This window comes from Camellia sinensis, chromosome 8 (genome assembly GCF_055761805.1).
Source record: "Camellia sinensis isolate YWXY chromosome 8, ASM5576180v1, whole genome shotgun sequence".
Classification (NCBI taxonomy): Eukaryota; Viridiplantae; Streptophyta; class Magnoliopsida; order Ericales; family Theaceae; genus Camellia; species Camellia sinensis.
Window position 1 is genome coordinate 125,430,273 of NC_138968.1, and position 24,155 is coordinate 125,454,427.

Sequence of the window (24,155 nt, forward strand, 5' to 3'; positions counted from 1 at the left end):
AGTATAAATAGCAAAGAACTAGAGCTCCTCGGTCCAGGTCTGCCACAGGCAAGAAGTGAAAGAAAAAAATAAAGAGGCCACAAGAGTGTTCTTGTTCACTTCCATTCTCTCTTCACACAACCAAAAACACAAACATGGAATTATCTATTCATTCTTTACCTATTCCTGATTCAACCAAAAATATGGTACCGGAGGTCACTCGACGCTCAGCCAATTATCATCCTAGCATTTGGGGAGATCATTTCCTCACATACGCCTCTCATGCCGTGGTAAAATTGGAATTGCTAGCATTGCACAGATTTAATGTTTGTCTTTAATTTTGTGCATGGTTTTAAATAATAGTATTAAAACAGGTATTAGTAAAGATACGTTATATATCAATCGATATCAAACAATATCGACCAATATATCTATAAATATTAGTATCAAAAGTCTAAAATCTTATTACATATCAACTGATATTTAAAATCTGACAGCATGGACACAAAAGCAACTACATGGAATTTTGTTAAACAACCATTTTTATTATCAAGGAATTTTGTTGGACACATGAGTATATATATATATATGTATATGTTTTCATGTTGCTGGAAGTGAATGTTAACATGGAGCAACAACTCTGTTTTCATATTTAATATCTTTGTTTCATATAGACTTGATAATAACTAATTTGGTTATTATTTTTCAAATTCACAATATTCCATTTGAAAAATAACATTACTTATGAACAGTGAAGTTTGATTTCATTTACAAAAATAACATTATCCAATTATTGTTGCTGTATTTTATGTATAAATTTTGTGTCAGAATATAATTTTCTTTGTATATATCCTATATTCTCATTGTTTATGTAGGAAGTGGATGTTAAAATGGGCCAACAGCTTCAGCAGCAGAAAGAAGAAGTGAGAAAGATGTTAGTGGCAGCTAATGATCAGCCTTCACAGAAACTGAACTTCACTGATGCAATCCAACGCCTAGGCGTGTCTTACCATTTTGAAAGTGAGATGGAGACAGCTTTACAACACATATATGAAACCGATTATGATCATCATGATGACAAAGCCAACGATGATCTTTATACTGTTGCTCTCATGTTTCGGTTACTTAGACAACAAGGATATCCCATCTCTTGTGGTAAGTCTCATTTGCCATGCATTTGATGTTTTGGTATCTGAACAAGGCTAAAAGAAGTCAAACACAACCATACATGTCCATATGTTATTTTGTGTCACACTAATATATCGTGTGTCGGATGAGTTACGTAGATGTGTTCAACAAATTCAAGGACGACAATGGCAAAATTCGTGAATCCTTAATTGGTGATGTGAGAGGAATGTTAAGCTTGTATGAGGCTGCACATCTTAGGGTGCGAGGAGAAGATATACTGGATGAAGCACTCTCTTTTACCATCACTCACCTTGAGTCTGCGGTACCCAACTTGAGCAATCTTGTTCAAGAACAAGTAATTCATGCTCTGAATCAGCCCATACACATGGGCTTGACAAGGCTAGAGGCAACCCGTTACTTCTTCTTCTATGAGCAAGATGATTCTCACAATGAAGTTCTACTGAATTTTGCAAAATTAGATTTCAATCTATTGCAAAAAATGCACCAATGGGAGCTAAGCGAAATCACAAGGTGACTTATATAAATTTATGCCCAGGAAAAAAATAATTGGAAAATTCTCAGAATTCAAATGTATAGTATAAATTTAAATTGTGCACTTTTTTGATCCATACATTTCAAATTCTAAGCATTTTTTTAAATATATTTTGTGGATATGTAAGGTTGTTAATCAAGTCAGACTTTTCTAGTCATATTGAAGTGGTTTAAAAATTGACTAACATAATATTTCAGGTGGTGGAAAGAATTTGACTTTGCAAAGAAAATGTGTTTTGCAAGAGACAGAATAGTGGAGTGCTATTTTTGGATATTGGGAGTTTATTTTGAGCCCCAATACCTACTTGCAAGAAGGATGCTAACCAAAGTGATTGCCTTGACTTCCATTATTGATGACATCTATGATGTCTATGCTACTTTAGAAGAACTTGTGCTCTTCACTGATGCAATTGAGAGGTTCAAACCCATTCATTCCCCAATGAACTTTGCATTTGATCTTATAAAAGTATCAAAGTCTCTTCGATTGTTCATTATCTATCTGTATTTCAGGTGGGAAATCAGTGCCACAGATCAACTTCCAGAGTACATGAAACCATGTTATCAAGCACTTCTAGATGTTTACAACATGATTGATGAAGAGATGGCGAGGAAAGGAAGATCATATTGCATCCACTACGCAAAATCTGCAGTAAGCCTCGTACTGATTGGTTACAAACAAACAATTTGTGATTAGCAATAAGATTACATGTGAAATTTGATTAAAAAGCAATAATACTGATCGATTTTGTTCAAATCTCAGATGAAAATTTTAGTTAGAGCATACTTTGAAGAAGCCAAATGGTTTCACCAAGGCAATGTTCCAAGCATCGAAGAGTATATGCGAGTTGCTCTAGTAACTGGTGCTTACACAATGCTAGCAACCACTTCCTTGGTGGGCATGGGAGAGGTGGTGTCCAAAGAGGCCTTTGATTGGGTGTCAAGTGATCCTTTAATTGTTCAAGCTTCATCAGTAGTTTGCCGACTCATGGATGACATGGTTGGCCACAAGGTAATAAGATAAATCAGAATCTTGCAAAATTGTGTATTATGATGTAATCCCGACGATCACGCGGTAATGTTAATGTGGTGAGCTTGTTCATCTTTACTGAATTTGAAAAAAAAAAAAAAAAATAGACATTTAAAGAAAAAATAATTTATTTTAGAAGAATTGAAGTAAAGATTATATAGATTTTGGAAATCAAAATATTACTTTATTTTACAAAAACTCAATATAACATTAAAGTAATGAGATTTTCCAAAGGTTTGGGGTGACTAAAATACTAATTTATTCTATAATTATTCAAAATTGCATGAAAATAATGAAAATTTAAAAAATTTAGGATAACAAAAGTAAAATTATTTAGATTTGGAAGGGTTAGAGTAAAATTATATATATTTTGAAGGGGTTAAAATACAAATTTCTTTTATAAATATTCAAAATTACATGATAAAAATGCAATTTTTTTAAAATTTGGGAGAGCAGTGGCCCCGCCCGTCACCCCCGTGTCCGCCACTAGTTGGATTCTATATAATTTTAACAGTGTGAAGACGTTTTTTATTTATTTTAATTTAATTTAATAGCTTGTAAATCCAAGAAGAAAATAAGGCAAACCCATAGGCACTGACTTTGAATCTGAACATGAGTAAAATGATGTTTGTGGGTACTAATCAGTCTAGAGTGAGCCCTCATCATTGTGGCTAATTCAGCACCGACTTAGGTTTAATTTGGGAACTTTTTTTTATTTTTTTATACATTTAAAAAAAATTAAAGATATAAAAAATTAACTTTTAACCAACTTACCAAAATAACTTCAAGTTAATTCCAATTTTTTTTTTTTTTTTGTTTAGTTTGATTTATATAGTTGTTAGAATAAGTACTTCGGTTCAGTTGGTGTTAAAAAAATAAATAAATAAAATCTAATATGAACTCAAAAATTTTAATTTCGTTAATTGAGAAACTAAAACTAATCAGGTATTATGGTTTGGGTTAATTAGTTTTAAAAGACTTATGTGTAGGTCATAATAGGTGGACTTATTGTCCAATAAGTTTTATAATAATTAATAGCGTTTTTCGTCAAATACTATTAAAAACATCACTAATTGTTAATTTTCAGCAATAATTTAAAAATTGTCGCAAAAAATTCACTAATTATAAGCTTTAGCGACATTTTAAAAAGATCGTCACAAAAAAATGTAATTAATTTTAAACTTTCAGCAATATTTTTGAAAAATTCGTTATAGAAAAACTTCACTAATTGTAAGTTTTAACGGCAATTTATAAAAAACATAACAAAAAAGTCACAAATTGTCAATTTTTGGCGACATATACAAAAAAGCGTCACAAAATTTTTTTTTTAACAACGATTTTATTAAAATTTATTTTCAATAGGACTTGACGAGAATTAAATCTAACTAATAGAACCTATTAGTAGTTTACCTTTTAGTTTTTCAATTTAATGTAAATGAAGGATTATTTTCCAGAAATTTTAAGGATTTTATAAAATTTTCTAGAATCCAATATTAGGAAGTAAATGAAAAGAGATGGAAGAGAATGCTCTGCGAATGCCTCCCCTAAATTTTAATGCAAAATGTAAATATAAAAATATTTAAATATAATATTTTGGCAGATTTGGTTGATGTTGGTGTAAAAAAAATTATTTTTCAAAATTAAAATAGATAAATTGTAATACATTACAATATTTATGAAATTTGAAGAGATTCTTAATTTTATATCATATCCTCTAACTTGATAATAACATTAATTGTAGTTCGAACAAAAAAGAGGTCACATAGTCTCTGCTGTCGAATGTCACATGAAACAATATGGTGCATCAGAGGAAGAAGCACTTGTTGAATTGAAAAAGCGGGTTACTAATGCATGGAAAGACATAAATCAAGAGTGCCTCCGCCCAACAGCAGTCCCAATGCCTCTCTTGTTGCGAGTAGTCAATCTTGCACGAGTGATAAATGTTTTATACAAGGACGAAGATGGATACACACACTCTGGAACCAAACTCAAAGGTTTTGTGACCTCAGTCCTTATCGATTCAATGCCAACATCAGCATACAAAGACTAAAGGCCAATCACGAATTGGAGACATAATGTCTATGGACTAACAAGATTTTTCAAAAATAAATCCACCAATAAATTGTGTGTGTGTGTGTGTTTTTTATTTTTATTTTTATTATTTTTATTATTTTTTAATTTTTATATTTGTAACAGAATTAGTATTACTCTACAAATAATTCTCTTTTTAACGGGAAGTCCGGATTAATCTCTTTCCTGAAAGATTGTAATATGATATGAAATCATTTTTAATAAAGGAATTTTTTTGTTGGCATCATCATATTTGTACATCTCAAACTCAAAGCAATATTTGAAAATAACATAGTTAAATAGTTTAATTTGTGACAAGTGGAAAACAATGAATGGAGCTCGGAATTATGTCCAAGTTGTGATATTCCTATGACTGTAAGAAAAAATTGGTGAATCAAGCTTCGAGATCAACAGAATTTCAGTTTTTGGTACTAGATTGAAAAGAAATTACTATAGCAAAAATGAAACTTCGGCCAGAGTAGATAGCAAGACAATTCTCTGTGGCCAAAAACTCAAGACAGGTCCAAATCAACTGCACTAAAGCCAATTGAATTGTTTTTAATTTAAATTATTTTTCTATTTTCATTAAGTAAAATCAGCAAAAAATTAATATTTTAGTTATTAAACTTAATATTAGTGTACATAAAATATCTAAATGTTTTTTTCTTTGAGTTTAATAATTAAATACCCGTTCTTCCATCAGCTTTATTTAATGAAAGCAGGAAAATGATTTATATTGAAAATAAATAAAATTTCAAAAACAAAAAACTAAAGATTAATTTTATTAAAATGTCAAACTTTGAATTTATTTAATTTTTTTTTTAATATTTATAAGGCTCAGTTTGATTAGAAAGAAATAAATGATGAAAAATGAAAATGGTATAAAGTGAAATAAAAAAAAAAGAAAATAATTTTCTTGTATGAATTTGATTAGGATGAAAATTTGCAAGAAAATAAGAATTCTAATTATAAGTAACTATTTTTACAACAAATTTAAACTTCTTTTTTGTTTTTTTTCAAGAATTACAAGCTTAGTTACCATACTATTATGAATTGTACAAGAAAATTAACTTTCTTGTAACTTTCACCACTTTCATGCTAAATAAATTTAGAAAAAAATTATTATTTTTCAATTTCCTTCATTTTCTACCATTTTCATCTTAACCAACCCAAGCATTTACCTTTTATTTTGAGTACTACCTACCTTTATCAATCGAAAAATTATCTAAAAAATAATCTCCACCACACCTTACATGAATTCTACATGAACCTTACATTACATTATAAATTAATTTCTACCACATAATCACTCACTCAAAAAATTCTAGATTGACAAGTGTGGTGAGTAGACTTGCCCTTTTATTTATTGTCATGAACTGGGTAAGAGATATCCTACAATCTCGATCTCACTCACACGTGTGAATGGAAGTGAACAGTAACTTTCGTTGCATGGATTGGACCAGGTTTTTAGATTCAAGCCCACAAAAGCCGAATTTGAAACTGATCTTGCTATATAAGTTTGGGCTAGACCCAATCGTTCAAGTTCATTGGGCAACAGATATGGGTTGGTCTGGGCCTGGCTACATGATGAGGATTTTGCATCTGAACCATTCATTGTAAATTTTGGATATAGACTTTTGATTTCTTAAAATATCTTTAATTTATTTAATTTAATTTGTTTTAATCAGGTAGCAATTGTGCACCACAAATTTCCCAGTAGGATATAATCCGTCCACAATGTGTGGACGAATGGTGTACTCATTTTTCTTATTTTGTCTTCCCAAGTCACATTCTATTTTTATTTTTTTTATTTTTTTATTTTTTCAAGAAAGGAAGTCGCATTCTATTCGTACACCATGGTTTGATGGTCACCACAAGAGAGTTCACTTTCATTTTCTCGTCACAAAACTAAAAACAAAAACATGGAATTATCTATTCATGCTTTACTATTCCTGATTCAACCAAAAATAAGGTACGGGAGGTCACTCGACGCTCAGCTATCATCCTAGCTTTTGGGGAGATCATTTCCTCACATACGCCTCTCATGCCATGGACAAAAAAGTATCGATCGATATATATCAATAGATATCAAACAATATCGACCAATATATCTATAAATATTAGTATCAAAAGTCTAAAATCTTATTACATATCAACTGATATTAAAATCTGACAACATGGACCCAAAAGAAACTACATGGAATTTTGTTGAACAACCATGTTTATTATCATGGAATTTTGTTGGACACATGCATTTATATATATATATATATATATTTTTTCATGTTGCAGGAAGTAGATGTTAACATGGAGCAACAACTCTGTTTCATATAAAAAGCCTTGATAATAACTAATTTGCCTTTTATTTTTCAAATCACAATATTCCATTTGAAAAATAACATTAATTATGAAGAGTGAAGTTTGATTTCATTTACAAAAATACCATTGTCAAATTATTCTTGCTTTATTTTATGTATAAATTTTGAGTAAGAATATAATTTTCTTTGCGTATATCCTATATTATCATTGTTTGTGCAGGAAGTGGATGTTAAAATGGGGCAACAACTTCAGCAGCAGAAAGAGGAAGTGAGAAAGATGCTAGTGGCAGCTAATGATCAACTTTCACAGAAACTGAACTTCATCAATGCAATCCAACGACTAGGGGTGTCTTACCATTTTGAAAGTGAGATTGAGGCAGCTTTACAACACATATATGAAACAGATTATGATCACCATGATGACAAAGCCAACGATGATCTTTATACTATTGCTCTCTTGTTTCGGTTGCATAGACAATAAGGATATCCCATCTCTTGTGGTAATGCCTCATTTGGAAACCAACTATTTTAGTAACTTTTTAGCTTTTTACGAAAAGATGTGCAAGAAAGTAGAGAGAGTGATGTGACAACTTATAGTGACTTTTTGACTAATACATGTTATTCTCAAACGAGGCCTAATTTGCCACGCATTTGATGTTTTGGTATCTGATGGCATCTGAACAAGGCTAAACAAGTCAAACACAACCAACAAGTCCATATGTTATTTTGGCCACACTAATGTACCATGTGTCGGATGCATTACGCAGATGTGTTCAACAAATTCAAGAACGACAATGGCAAAATTCGTGAATCCTTGATAGTTTGAAGCACTGTCTTTTACCATCACTCACCTTGAGTCTGCGGTACCCAACTTGAGCAATCTTGTTCAAGAACAAGTAATTCATGCTGTGAATCACCCCATACACAAGGGCTTGACAAGGCTAGAGGCAACCCGTCACTTCTTCTTGTATGAGCAAGATGATTCTCACAATAAAGTTCTACTGAATTTTGCAAAATTAGATTTCAACCTATTGCAAAATATGCACCAATGGGAGCTAAGTTAAATCACAAGGTGACTTGTATAAATTTATGCCCAGAAAAAAAAAAATTGGAAATTCCCAGAATTTAAATGGATAGTATAAATTTTTTAAATTGTGCACTTTTTGATCTACATTTCAAATTCTAAGCACTTTTTTGAATATTTTTTATGGATCCGTAAGATTGTAAATCAAGTCAGACTTTTCCAGTCTTATTGAAGTGGTTTAAAAATTGATTAACATAGATCTTATTACATATTTCAGGTGGTGGAAAAGAATTGGACTTTGCAAAGAAAATGCCTTTTGCAAGTGACAGAATAGTGGAGTGCTATTTTTGGATATTGGGAGTTTATTTTGAGCCCAATTACCTACTTGCTAGTAGGATGGTAACCAAAGTGACTGCCTTGACTTCCATTATTGATGACATCTATGATGCCTATGGTACTTTAGAGGAACTTGTGCTCTTCACTGATGCAATTGAGAGGTTCAAACCGATTCATGCCCTTAATGAACTTTGCATTTGATCTCATAGAAGTATCAAAATCTCTTCAATTGTTCATTGTCTATCTGTATTTCAGGTGGGAAATTAGTGCCATAGATCAACTTCCAGAGCACATGAAACTATGTTATCAAGCACTTCCAGATGTTTACAACATGATTGATGAAGAGATGGCCAGGAAAGGAAGATCATATCGCGTCCACTACGCAAAATCTGCCGGAAGCCTCCTACTGATTGGTTACAAACTAACAATTTGTGATTAGCAATAAGATTATATGTGAAATTTGATTAAAAAGAAATAATACTGATCAATTTTGTTCAAATCTCAGATGAAAAATTTAGTTAGAGCATACTTTGAAGAAGCCAAATGGTTTCACCAAGGCTATGTTCCAAGTATGGAAGAGTATATGCGAGTTGCACTAGTAACCTGTGGTTACACAATGCAAGCAACCACTTCCTTTGTTGGGATGCGAGAGGTGGTGTACAAAGAGGCCTTTGATTGGGTGTCAAGTGATCCTTTAATTGTTCAAGCTTCATCACTAGTTAACAGACTTATGGATGACATGGTTAGCCACGAGGTAATAAGATAAATGAGAAGTCTTGCAAAATGGTGTATTATGATGTAATCCCGATGATCACGCGGTATTGTTAATGTGGTGAGCTTTGTTCGTCTTTACTGAATTAAATAAATAATATATATATATATATATATATATATATTAGACATTTAAAGCAAAATTAATTTATTTTAGAAGAATTGAACTAAGATTATATAGCTTTTGGAAATCAAAATATTAATTTATTTTACAAAAACTCAAAATAACATTAACTAATGAGATTTTTCAAAGGTTTGGGGTGACTAAAATACTAATTTATTCTATAATTATTAAAAAGTACATGATAAAATGCAAATTTTCACAAGTTTGGAAGGGCAATGGCCCCAGTCCGCCACTGGTTTGATCCTATATAATTATAAGAGTCTCAAATATTTTTTTAAAATAACTTTAATTTGAGGTGGTAGTTGGCCTTTCTTGTATAAGCATTTTTTATTTTTAATTTCTTTTAATAACTTGTAAAATCCAAGAAGCAAATAAGGCAAATCCATCATCACTGACTTCGACTTTGAACATGAGTAAAATGATGCCGGTGGGTACTAATAGGTCTACAGTGAGCCCTCATCGTTGTAGCTAATTCATCACCGACTTAAGGCTTCGTTTGGGATGCGGGGTTGACTTTTTAAGTATTTTAATCTGGAACTAAAATAGTCTCGTTTGAGATGAGTTTTTTGATTTTTTGACTTTTTTGAGAGAAAAAACAAAATGTTTATAGTTTGAATATAACAAATTTTAGTCTGGGACTAAAAAGCTTATTTTGTCTTTTTATGACTAAAATAACTCAAACCTAACCCAAACCCACATGTCAAACGAGCACTAAGGCTTAATTGGGGAACTTTCTTTACTTTTTTACACGTTTTTCAAAAAAAAACTAAAAAAATCAACTTTTAACCAACTTACCAAAACAACTTTAAGTTAATTCCAATTTTTTTGTTTGATTTGATTTCGATAGTTATCAGAATAAGTATTTCAGTTCAATTGGTGTTAACAGAAAAATTTAGTAACCAAACCAAACCAAATGAAGCCTTAGGTCCCATCAAATATGGTCGGCTACATGAATCCTTTTTCTCCACGCGACTCTATCAAAGGTCATTTCGTTAATCAAATTAATTATATATCAATTCAAAATTTTTAATTTTGTTAATTGAGAAACTAAAGCTAATCATGTATTACGGTTTGGGTTATTTACTTTTGAGAGACTTATATGCAGGTCTTAATAAGTAAACTTATTGTCCAATAGGTCTTATAATAATTAATAGCGTTTTTCATCAAACACTATTAAAAAGTCATTAATTGTTAATTTTCAGTGACAATTTAAAAATTGTCAAAAAAAAGATATTAGTAAAAGTTTTAGCAATAGTTTAAAAAAATTGTTACAAAAAAATGTTATTAATTTTCAACTTTCAACGATAGTTTGAAAAATTCGTCACAGAAAAAGTTACAAATTGTAAGTTTTATCGACAATTTATAAAAATCGTAACAAAAAAAGTCACTAATTCAATTTTTAGCGACATATGTAAAAAATCATCACAAAAAATTATTTTTAGTGACGATTTTACTAAGACTTATTTTTAATAGGACTTGATGAGTATTAAGTCTAACTAGCAGAACCTATTGATAGTTTGCCGTTCAGTTTTTCAATTTAAGGTAAATTAAGGATTATTTACCAGAGATTTTAAGCATTTTATAAAATTTTCTAGAATCCAATAACAGAAGTAAATGAAAAGAGATGGAAAAGAATGCTCTGAAAATGCCTCTCCTTAATTTTAAGTCAAAATGTGAATATAAAAATATTTAAATATAATATTTTGGCAGATTTGGTTAATGTTGGTGTAAAAAATTTATTTCTCTAAATTAAAATAGATAAATTATAATGCGTTACAATATTTATGAAATTTGAAGAGTTAATTTTATATCATATCCTCTAACTTGATGATAACATTAAGGCCAAGTTTGGGAAGACTAAATAAGTGCACTTTTTGTCTTTTTAGACTAAAAAGTTGAGGTTGAAAATATGAATGTTTGGGTTAACTTTTTGACTTTTTATGGAAAAATGTGTAATAAAAAATTGTAAAAATTGATTTGTAGGAGAAAATTAGAATTGGGAGTTGTGCAGCCGTAATTGTTGACTTTTGGTGAATAGTGATAACTTTTTAACTTTTTGAGTAACTTTTTGGCTTTTTGGCTTTTTGGCTTTTTGGGGTGTTCCCAAACTTGGCCTAATTGTAGCTTGAGCAAAAAAGAGGTCATGTAATCTCTGCTGTCGAATGTTGTTGGAAAATTTATAAAGAGGTAGTTGTGAATTGAAATAGACTCCATTTTGAATGAAAGGGTGTAACCTTTCATGGTGTCTTTTTGTTTTAAAGGAAGGGTCAAACCTCCATTTGAATGAAAGGGTGCAAACCTTTCATGGTGTCTCTTTATTTTAAAGGAAGGGTCATGTCCCTTCTTCATACCTTTTCTATTCAAATTGAATAGGTGCCAACAAAGCCTATATAAAGGCAGCCCCATTCCAATTTTGAGGATTCCGAAAATTCATTTTCCTTGCCTTCATTTTGCTCTCTTGCGTCCTTTATTCTTCATATTATTTTAGGGTAATCAAAGAGAGTATAGATCGCAGGTTTGGTTCGCTGAACAAATTTATTTGAAGTGCTTCTATAAATTTGTGAAGATCATTGTATCCTGGGAGATAGACGCCATTCAACCGTAAGCACCGTAGCGGGGCGAATCTGTCTTAAGGACAGAGTGTCACACACTCGACTTGGTCTTAATTTTAATTCGGTTCGATAAATAAATCTGGTATGTTATTTATTTATTTTGTTTGAATTTATTTCTAGTTATTTTATTTTACACAGAAGATTGTTCCAACAATCTTAAGACAGATTTGAATTATTCTGTTTACAGAATTTTTCGTTTGTTTTCCTTTTTCTTTCTTCGTAAATAATTTCGGAAGAAAAATTATTTTCTGTGGATTTACAAAATAATATTCTGGTTGGAAAAACAAATAGTGATTATATGCTATTTGACAGATAGTAGTAATATACTGTCTCTTTTCTTTGATAACAACTAGTAGTACGATACTGGTGTCATTAACAATTCAGAATATATTTTTGTGGAATTTTTTCAGAAATTAATTTTGGGTTTTAGAAATTATTTTTCTGAGTTTTCATTAATTAAAATTCTGTTTTCAGTATTTTAATTATTGAAGTGTTACTGAAATTAATTTTCTGTGTGGAATTAATTTGGTTAAATAAAATTTTATTTTATTTCCAAATTAATTGAAAAATAAAAGTTATACTTTTTATTTCTTTTATTTTACAGAATTTAATTTCTTGTGTGGAATTAATTTGGTTAAATAAAATTTAATTTTATTTCCAAATTAATTGAAAAATAAAAGTTATAGTTTTTATTTCTTTTATTTTACAGAATTTAATTTTCTGTGTGGAATTAATTTGTTTAAATAAAATTTTATTTTATTTTCAAATTAATTGGAAAATAAAAGTTACATTCTTGTTTCTTTTATTTTTACAGAATTTAATTCTGTGAATTTGGTTTTATTTTCTGTGTAGTATTAAATTCTAATTATAATTGTGGTTTACAATTTAGAATTTATAGCTACTAAAACTGGTCAAACTAATGTTCAAACCAGTATTGGTATGGTGATTGCCATTGCGCCAATCTCTCCTTATGTTGGGACTATATCAGTGAATCATGGTAAACAGTCAGAGAAGTTCTTAAGAACTGATTTTTGCAAAGGCAAAAGCAAAAGAAGGACAAGCAAGAAGCCTGCTCAAGCCCACATGACTGAAGTGGACAATATTTCCAATGGTATAGATGATATCAATCTTTCTGCAGTTGTTTCCGAGGCAAATCTTGTCGGAAATACTAAAGAATGGTGGGTGGACACTGGTGTTACTCGCCATATTTGTGCCAACAAAAAGATGTTCACATCTTATTCTATAGTGGACAATGGTGAACAACTCTTTATGGGCAACTCCTCAACTTCCAAAGTTGAAGGACAAGGAAAGATTGTACTCAAGATGACATCTGGAAAGCAACTCACTCTTAACAATGTGCTGCATGTACCGGACATTCGCAAGAATCTTGTTTCCGGATCTTTGTTGAGTAAGAATGGGTTTAGGCTAGTTTTTGAAAGCGAAAAGTTTGTACTTACCAAAAACGGGATGTATGTAGGAAAATGTTACATGTCTGATGGCCTTTTCAAGTTAAATGTAATAACCGTTGTACCCTCAGTTATTAATAATACTACATCTTCTTCTTACTTGCTTGAGTCTTCAGATTTATGGCATGGTAGACTAGGACATGTTAATTATGGATCTTTGCGTAAATTAATTAATATGGAATGTTTACCTAAATTTAATATTGATTCAAATCATAAATGTGAAATTTGCGTTGAGGCAAAATTATCTAAAACTCCTTTTCATTCAATTGAAAGAAGTACGGAACCACTTGAATTAATTCATAGTGACATTTGTGATTTTAAATCAATTCAAACTAGAGGTGGGAAAAAGTACTTTATCACTTTTATAGATGACTATACTAGATATAGTTATGTTTATTTAATTCGAACCAAGGATGAAGCTTTGGAAACTTTCATTCAATATAAGAATGAAGTTGAAAATCAACTTGGTAAGAAAATCAAGAAATTTAGAAGTGATAGAGGTGGTGAATATGAATCACCTTTTGGTGAGTTTTGTAAAGAACATGGAATAATTCATCAAACCACCGCTCCTTACTCACCTCAGCAAAATGGAATTGCTGAAAGGAAAAATAGGACTTTAAAAGAAATGATGAATGCCATGTTAATTAGTTCTAGATTACCTCAGAACTTGTGGGGGGAAGCAATACTTTCTGCTAATTATATTTTAAATAAAGTACCCCGAAAGAAAATAAATCAAACACCTTATGAATTGTGGCATGGAAGAGTACCATCCTACAAATACTTAAAAGTGTGGGGGTGTTTGGTTAAAGTGGCTATCCTAGTCCTAAAAAGACTAAGATAGGTCCTAAGACCATTGATTGCATTTTCATTGGTTATGCCAAGAATAGTAGTGCATATCGGTTTTTTATTCATAAGTCAGAACATTCCGAAATGCATGTAAATACTATTATTGAATCTCAGAATGCATCTTTCTTTGAACATGTATTTCCAAAGAAGACTGGACAAGAGACTAGTACTAATAAAAGATCTTTTGATGCTATTACTAGTCAGGATCAAGAACATGATCAAGAACAAGAGTTAGATCAAAATGAGGAAGAGGAACTTAGGCGTAGTAAACGTGCTAGAACCTCAAAATCTTTTGGTCCAGATTTTCTAACATATTTGTTAGAAAATGAGCCTTTAACTTTTAAAGAGGCTATGTCCAGTCCTGAAGCTCCTTTATGGAAAGAAGCTGTCAACAGTGAAGTTGAATCCATCTTGCAAAATCACACTTGGGAATTAATGGACTTGCCACCAGGTTGTAAACCTCTTGGGTACAAGTGGATTTTCAAAAGAAAATTGAAAGCGGATGGATCAATAGATAAATACAAGGCAAGACTTGTAGTCAAAGGTTTTAGACAGAAAGAAGGTCTAGATTACTCTGACACATACTCACCGGTTACTAGAATCACATCCATTAGAATGCTAATTGCCATTGCATCTCTATACAATTTAGAAATTCATCAAATGGATGTTAAAACCGTTTTCTTAAATGGTGAGTTAAATGAAGAAATTTACATGGAACAACCAGAAGGGTTTTCTGTTCCAGGGAAAGAAAAGAAAGTGTAAATTGGTTAAATCATTATATAGTTTAAAACAAGCGCCAAAGCAATGGCATGAGAAATTTGACAAGGCAATGATGTCAAATGGATTTAAAATTAATGAGTGTGACAAATGTGTTTATATTAAAAACACAGATAAATGTTATGTCATTGTATGTCTTTATGTAGATGATATGCTCATCATAGGTAGTAATAATGATATGATTAAAACTACCAAGAAAATGTTGAATAAACATTTTGACATGAAGGACATGGGCATTGCTGATGTAATTCTTGGTATGAGAATTACCAAAACATCAGAAGGATATGCTTTGTCACAATCTCATTACATTAAGAAAATACTTGACAAATTCAGCAAAGATGATGATCATCTTGCTAGAACTCCTGTAGATGTTAATTTGTATCTTTCTAAAAATGTATAGGAAAGTATTTCTCAATTAGAGTATGCCCAAATTATTGGAAGCTTAATGTACTTGATGAACTGCACCCGCCCAGATATAGCTTATGCAGTAAGTAAATTAAGTAGATATACGAGTAATCCGAGAGTAGAACACTGGAAAGCAATGATAAGGGTTCTTAGATATCTCCGATTTACTCGTAACATTGGGCTTAACTATACTAGATATCCAGCAGTACTTGAAGGATACTGTGATGCAAATTGGATATTGGATACTAGAGACTCGAAGTCCACCAGTGGGTATGTCTTTACTCTTGGTGGGGCGGCTGTATCTTTGAAATCTTCCAAACAGACTTGTATTGCTAGGTCTACTATGGAATCTGAATTCATAGCTTTAGACAAAGCAGGGGAAGATGCAGAATGGCTTCGCCACTTCCTTGAAGATATTCCAATATGGCCAAAACCGGTGCTTGCTATATGCATACATTGCGATAGTCAATCAGCTATAGGGAGAGCACAGAGTCATATGTATAACGGTAAGTCACGACACATTCGTCGTCGACATAACACCGTGAGACAACTACTCTCTAATGGAATTATTTCCATAGAATATGTTAAGTCTAAAGACAACATAGCGGATCCACTAACCAAAGGGTTAGCAAGAGAGTTAGTTGAGAATTCATCGAGGGGAATGGGACTAAAGCCTATGAAATAAGAGTTACCACAACGGCAACCCAACCTAGTTGACTGGAGATCCCAAGATCTAGGTTCAAAGGGACAACCGAGTTGTGATTGACTCAGAAAGATCACTGTGGAGTCCAACTCCTACCCATTTCTATGATGAAATAAGTGATGTCTGCAGCGATTTAGGTTAAGTAATACTTTTAATGATTCTTATATCTAGGTAAACCTAGTGGAGTATGGCATGATACTTTTCATAAGAATCACCTATGTGAGTGTGAACTGGGCCGGTTCTATAAGATTTGTGAAGGGCTACAAGTCTTTAAAGCACTCATGAAAGACCAGGTTGTTCAGGGCCAAAATGAACACAATAGTGAGAACTAAACTGTGTTTGGGGATATACTGTGTGAGTTCTATTGTCTTGGTTTACACAAACGGCTGAACAGTTCAAGACATCATGTTCACTGGTTAGCTAGTGAATCCGATAGTGTCTCACAAGGGAAGGTTCAAAGCCAAAAGCTACCTATCCTTTGCAGAATATTTCCAATTTCTGTACTCTCTGTAATTACATCATGTTGTTGCATTTCTCTCTGTCAATTTCATTCATGTGGGGGATTGTTGGAAAATTTATAAAGAGGTAGTTGTGAATTGAAATAGACTCTATTTTGAATGAAAGGGTGTAACCTTTCATGGTGTCTTTTTGTTTTAAAGGAAGGGTCAAACCTCCATTTGAATGAAATGGTGCAAACCTTTCATGGTGTCTCTTTATTTTAAAGGAAGGGTTATGTCCCTTCTTCATACCTTTTCTATTCAAATTGAATAGGTGCTAACAAAGCCTATATAAAGGCAGCCCCATTCCAATTTTGAGGATTCCGAAAATTCATTTTCCTTGCCTTCATTTTGCTCTCTTGCGTCCTTTATTCTTCATATTATTTTAGGGTAATCAAAGAGAGTATAGATCGCAGGTTTGGTTCGCTGAACAAATTTATTTGAAGTGCTTCTATAAATTTGTGAAGATCATTGTATCCTGGGAGATAGACGCCATTCAACCGTAAGCACCGTAGCGGGGCGAATCTGTCTTAAGGACAGAGTGTCACACACTCGACTTGGTCTTAATTTTAATCCGGTTCGATAAATAAATCTGGTATGTTATTTATTTATTTTGTTTGAATTTATTTCTAGTTATTTTATTTTACACAGAAGATTGTTCCAACAAATGTTACATGAAACAATATGGTGTATCAAAGGAAGAAGTGCTTGTTGAATTTCGAAAGTGGGGTTACTAATGCATGGAAATACATAAATCACAAGTGCCTCTGCCCAATAGCAGTCCCAATGCCTCTCTTGTTCCGAGTAGTCAATCTTGCACGAGTGATGGATGTTTTATACGAGGACGAAGATGGATACACACATTCTGGAACCTAGCTCAAAGGTTTTGTGACGTCGGTTCTTATCGATTTAGTGCCAACATCAACATACAAAGAATTAAAGCCAATCACAAATTAGAGACAATCTCTATGGACGGACCAGATTTTTTAAAAATAGATCCACCAATAAATTCTATAAAATCTTATTTACACATATGTATTTTTATTTATTTATTTATTTATTTTTATTTTATATTTGTAACAAAACTAGCATTACTCTACAAATAATTCTCTTTGTAACGAGAAGTCTGGATTAATCTCTTTCCTGAAAGATTGTAATATGATATGAAATCATTTTTAACAAAGGAATTTTTTGTTAGCATCATCATATTTGTACATCTCAAACTCAAAGCAATATTTGAAAATAGCAGAGTTAAATAGTCTAATTTGTGACAAGTGGAAAACAATGAATCGAGCTCGGAATTATGTCCAAGTTGTGATATTCCAAGGACTGTAAGAAAGAATTGGTGAACCAAGCTTTGAGATCAACTGAATTTCAGTTTTTGGTACCGGGTTGAAAATAAATTACTATAGCAAAATAATTTTATATTTTGATTATATAAGTGTTAAAAAATAAGCGATTAATGCTAAAATAAAAATAAGAAAAATAATACATTTATAAAGCAATCACCATTTTTCTTCATTTATTATTTATTTATTTTGGGTGAAATTTTATAATTTGATAGATATAAAATTTTTCCCTCAATTAGAGCAAATCAAATCAATTTCTTCCAGTTTTCTCAGACCCATTGAAACCTCAGCCGGAGTAGAGAGCAAGACAATTCTCTCTAACTAAAAACTCGAGATGGGTCCAAATCAACTGCATTAAAGCCAATTGATTTGTTTTTAATTTAAATTATTTGTTCATTTTCATTAAGTAAAATCAGTAAAAAAAATTGATACTTTAATTATTAAACTTTATTGGTGTACATAAAATACCTAAATATTTTTTTCTTTGAGTTTAATAATTAAATACCTGTTTTTTCTTCAATTTTATTTAACGAAAATAGAAAAACAATTTATATTGAAAATAAATAAAATTTTAAAAATAAAAAACTAAAGATTCATTTTATTAAAAGGTCAAACTTTGAATTTTTTATTTTTATTTTTATATTTATAAGGCTTTATTTGATTAGAAAGAAATAAATGATGAAAAGCGAAAATGGTATCAAGTGAAGTGAAAGGAAAGAAAATAAATTTTCTTGTATTAATTTAATTAGGATGCAAATTTAAAAGAAAATAAGAATCCTAATTATAAGTAACTACTTTTATAACAACTTTAAACTATTTTTCTGTATTTTTTTTTTTTTTGCAAGAATTACAAGCTTAGTTACCATGCTATTATGAGTTGTGCAAGAAAATTAATTTTCTTGTAACTTTCACCACTTTCATGCTAACAAATTTAGAAAAAAATTATTTTTTTTTCAATGTCCTTCATTTTCTATTATTTTCATCCTAACCAACATATGCAGGCCATTTCCAACGCTATACCAAATCTATCACCAAATTCAAATTTGGTAAAAAATATCCTTTTTTTCTGCTTTGATAGTTTTATCAAACATATATCAAATTGAAAACATAACAAATGTTTCCCCAAATTGAGGATGTCTGGCACCTTTCAGCATTTTATTATGCATAGCCGTTGAGTGTTAGGCCCACCAGACGACTGGCTGGATGTCCACCCGGTCATCCTCGTAGTTGAGTCTTTGTATCTTCCTCTCTGTGTTTTTGCTTCAACTTTATGCATTTTACACATACTAGTTCTAGAGAGAGAAAGTTGGTGAGAGAGAGAGAGAGAGATAGAGAAAACAATCGAGAGACAAAGAGTTCTTCTCCACCACCTTCGTCCTTCCTCTACCTCATCTTCCCTCGAGAACATTGATTCTTCCCTCTCTATGAGTTCTACATTCACTTTCTTTTTTTTATTTTTTCTTTTTTGCGATTTGATTACTTTAATGCATAGTGCTAATTATGGGTTTTCCCATTTGTTTGTCCATGTTATCGTATACCTATAATCTCATTTTTATTGAGGTTAAAATATGATGATCTGGTAGATGGGTTTTATTTTGAGTTGCTAGAATACTCTGTCAGCTTTACTTTTGTTCTTTTGTGCATAGCTGAGAAATTGACATGCTTATACAGTTGTCTCGATCGTCCATTGTTTGTTCCCTAAACTAAATTAATTATTATTCTTCACACCCAGGCATCCATTTGCGCTGCTGGGGATAGTGCAGCATGTTAGAAATGGTTTTTGAAAAAATTTGGTAAAACAGAATTTTTTCTAAACTTTGGTCTAATTTTTAGGTGGAACCCATGCGTCGAATTTCGCGGGTTAAAGTGGTAACAAGTTCTATGCCGCGTTGTGATTCACGTGGTATATTTGGTTGCTCAAAGCCATTATCGGTTGAATGGGAAATTAAAGCCAAAGTGTGCTCCATGGAAATAGAGTTTTGGTGGAAAATCCTTACAGGTTTGAATAGAGGCTTGTCCCACATTAGTTTGGTGGGAAGAAATTTATGGGTTTATAAAGCTTGGGATTATAAGTTGGGGAGGGCCCCAAGGGGCACCCCAAGTTTGTAGAAGGGAGAGATTACAGGCAAATTTGGCTAGATCCATTGGACCCAAAAATAATCACACGTGCAGCTGCATGGTGTGAGGTTGGATTGGGCTTGTTCAACCCAATACATATCTTTTTTAGGCCAAAAACATTTGAATTTATTTTTTATTTTTGGAAAATAAATTCTGACCATTTGAATTTAAATTTCAGTTGGGAAATTCAATTTTGCACCTCTTCAGAATTTCTGTACAGGCTCCATAACAGATTCGAATTTGTTCAAAATTCAAAACCCAAACAGATTCAAACCAGATAGTTCCTTACCTGTTTAATTTAAATTCAAACTGATTTGTATCTGTTTAATTTAAACCAAACAGGTACTATACCTGTTGAATTCAAAACTAAGAGGCACCATTTCTCCTATAAATAGACTAGCCCCTCATTTGATGTTTCATTCACAATTTTCATGCTTCTTCTCTGCAATAATTCTCTGCATTTTGCTGCATTAAATTTCTGTGAGAAAGAGTGTAAACACTTAGTGTGTTCGTTGTGCAAACAATTTGTAGTGTTGTTATTGTTTACTGTTGAACATTTTATCTTGGGAGATAGGCGTCCGTATTTTAAAAGCACCGTAGAGAGGACGAATCTGTCTAAAGGACATAGTGTTAAATACTGGACTTGATCAAAAATTTGTTTAAGAAATTAATCAAGTAAGTTGTTAATTTATTTTTTGGTTTATTATTTACTTATATCATATTTTGATTTTGTTTTTGTAACAAAATAAAAATCTATTTTTATTTATTTATTTTATTTTCTAGTTTGATTTTTGTAATCAAATATTCTCCCTCCTTTCCTTTATTTCTTTTGTTTGTTGTTAAGTACACAAACTTAATTTATTCAAAATATAGTGAAGATTGTCCAACACAGCATACCATAAGAGTTCTATTTATGGGATGCCCAAATAAGAATTGGGCTAGTTTTGGTGATTACATGAATTTCAAGAAAGCTTGAAGCACAGTTGGGTGAAGAATTATACTTGCCGGTTGACCAGCTGAACTTCTGGCCTATCGTCTTCTCGGTTGACCAAAGTTTTACTGATAGTCAAACATTCACCATTAGAGAGCTGGATATCAGATAGAGGAATTCCTTAAATTTTTACTCAGATTTAGTAAAATATTTGATACACCGTTAGAGATGTTTTAATACCTGCCTTTATTAACCTAGAAATTGTTTAAAAAATAATCTCCACCACACCTTACATGAATCTCACATGAACCCTACACTACAAATTAATCTCTACCCCATAAACACCCACTGAAAAAATTCTAGATAGATAAGTGTGGTGAGCAGACTTGCCTTTTATTTAGGCCCCGTTTATTTGGCCACTGAGTAGGATTGTTGTGGGTCCCACTCACAGCATGTTTGGTGTTGTTTGGGAAGGTCGGCTTCACATCTGGGCAGCTTAATAATCCTCCTCAATAAGGGGATTAGCTTGGTTGGGATATGAGTGAGATTAAGAAAATAGTGATTAGTTTCAGTCTATCCGGTCGTCCACCTGGACTTTTGGTACAGTGCAATTTTTTATTTTATTACAAATATAGCCAGCTAGCCCAAAAAATGTTTTGACAGACAAAAAAATAGCTGGCCGGCCAACTTTTTTTTGTTTAACAATCCCAAGTGTACCTTTTGTTTTAATATTTATTTTAATTTTTTTAATACATAAATAATTTTTTAATTTATTTTATTTAAAATAATTTAACAATCTCATTATTAACCATCTCCAATAGTATTATCAAAATAAACACACTTTTACTTAATCCTCTCACTAATAATTCTTATATTAATAATCTTTTCACTAACCATTCTCTCATTAATAATTCCCTCCAACCTAATCCGCTAAACAATTATGGGTTTATTGTCATGAACTGGGTAAGAGATATCCTAATATCTCGATCTCACTCACATGTCAGAATGGAAGTTGACAGTAACTTTCGTTGCATGGATTGGACCAGGTTTTTGGATTCAAGCCCATAAAATCCGAATTTGAAACTGATCTTGCTAGATAAGTTTGGGCTAGACTCAATTGTTCAAGGCCATTGGGAAACAAGTCTGCCTTGGTCTGGGCCTAGCTACATAACGAGCATTTTGCATCTAAACCATTCATCATAAATTTTGGGTTTAGACTTCTAATTTCTTAAAATATCTTTAATTTATTTTAATCATGTAGCAACTGTGCATCACAAATTTCCCAGTAGGATATAATCCACAATGTGTGGCCGAATGGTGTACTCATTTTTCTTATTTTGTCTGCCCAAGTTGCATTCTATTCGTTCACCATGGTTTGATGGTCACCACGTAAAAATGGTCTTTCTCTTTATATTTTCTCTTTAGGCTTTTCATGGGGAGGCATTTTCCATTCATATTTATTTTTTATTAGTCTTACATATGCAATAATAAAACGTTAGACTTTGATGTTTGTGTAGGACAATCTTCACTGTATTTAAAAGATTTAATTCTATTGTGTACACAACAACAATAAGAATTTAAAGAAATAAAGAAAAGGAGAGAATTTGTTTGATTACAAAAATCAAATTCGAAATAATAAATAAATAAATAAAACCACAGATTTATTTTGTTACAAAAAACAAAAGTAAAATCTGATTAAATAAACAAATAAAAACAGAATAAAATTAAACAACTTACTTGGTTAATTTATTTGAATAACTTTTCTGATCAAGTCCAGTGTTTAACACTGTGTCCTTAAGACAGATTCGTCCTCTCCACGGTGCTATCAGAATTTGGATGTCTATCTCCCAGGATAAAATGATCTTATCAACGAATAAAAGCAGCACTACAATTTAATCATTCGTCGAACACACAAAGTGTTTACACTCTTTCTTTCAGAAATAAAATGCAGAGATTTAAAGCAGAGGATGGAGTACGAAAATTGGAGTGAAATCCAAATGGGAGGCTAGTCTATTTATAGATGTAAAGGTGTCTCTTGGTTTTGAATTGAACAGGTATGAAACCTGTTAGTTTCAAATTTAAACAGATTTGAATCTGTTGGGTTAATAATTCAAACAGATAAAAAACGGGAAGGGCTTTGTTTGGATGAACAGTAAATCCAAACTAGCTTAATTCTGTTTGAAAACGGGAAGAGCCCTGTTTGGATGAACAGTAAATCCAAAACCAGTTTAATTTGAATTTTGGATTTTATTTTAATAAAAATAAAATTCAAATGTTTTTGACCCAAAAAGATTAATATCGGGCCGAACAAGCCCAACACACCACACACCCGCGCCCGACTGGACGGACGGCAGCGGCGCGCGTGTGGTGATTTTTGGGTCCAATGGGTCTAGCCCATTTTGCCCATAACCTCTCCCTCTAAAACACTTGGGTACCCCTTGGGGCACACCCCAGGTATCTAACCCAAGCTTTATAAACCCTTTCAAAACTTCCCACCAAATCAATGTGGGACAAGCCAATTTACAACCTTAAGGAATTTCCACCAAAACTCCATTTCCATGGAGCACACTTTGGCTTCAATTTCCCATTCACTCGGTAATGGTTTTGAGCAACCAAATATACCACGTGAATCACAACGCGGCATAGAACACGTTACCACTTAGACTCGAGTAAATCGACGCTCGGGGCCCACCTAAAAAATAGACCTTGAGAAAAAATTCTGGTTTTACCCAAAATTTTTCTACCATTTGCAACAGTTTGGTGGTGACGTAGATAGGCGTAAGATTTCAATATAGAGAGAGTAAACAGATATAATAATTTATTTTTATTTTTATTTTTTTTTATAAATATAGCGATCTCGAGTTTACCCTTGTTGTATAGTGATCCGGACATGTGTCCGTGGATGTTGGTAGTTGTTTATTATCTTGTTTGCATCCTTTCTTACTTTGTATTTGAGTTATAGGATGTGTTGAGCGGGTTTGTTACAGGTTGGTTGAGTTTAGAAATCAAAACTAGTTGCCCAGATTTTTGGCCTGTACGCTCGAGCGTAGGTGTTGGCGCTCGAGCGTAGATTACATCCATCCAGTATCTTGTTGTGCAGTGTTGTGAGCTCGAGCATAGGG

General features: G+C 32.0%; 1 protein-coding gene and 1 pseudogene across 1 annotated transcript; both read left to right on the top strand.

Annotated features, from left to right (window-relative positions):
* Window positions 1-35: 35 nt before the first annotated feature.
* Window positions 36-4,993, top strand: LOC114311276 ((-)-germacrene D synthase). Its single transcript, XM_028257398.2, has 7 exons — window positions 36-269; window positions 855-1,134; window positions 1,266-1,638; window positions 1,858-2,076; window positions 2,170-2,308; window positions 2,420-2,668; window positions 4,428-4,993. Exons 1-7 carry the CDS (start codon window positions 135-137, stop codon window positions 4,734-4,736), a joined length of 1,704 nt encoding a protein of 567 aa, XP_028113199.2. The 5' UTR covers window positions 36-134; the 3' UTR covers window positions 4,737-4,993.
* Window positions 4,994-6,678: 1,685 nt separating this feature from the next.
* Window positions 6,679-17,592, top strand: LOC114311286 ((-)-germacrene D synthase-like; annotated as a pseudogene).
* The last annotated feature ends 6,563 nt before the right edge of the window (window positions 17,593-24,155 follow it).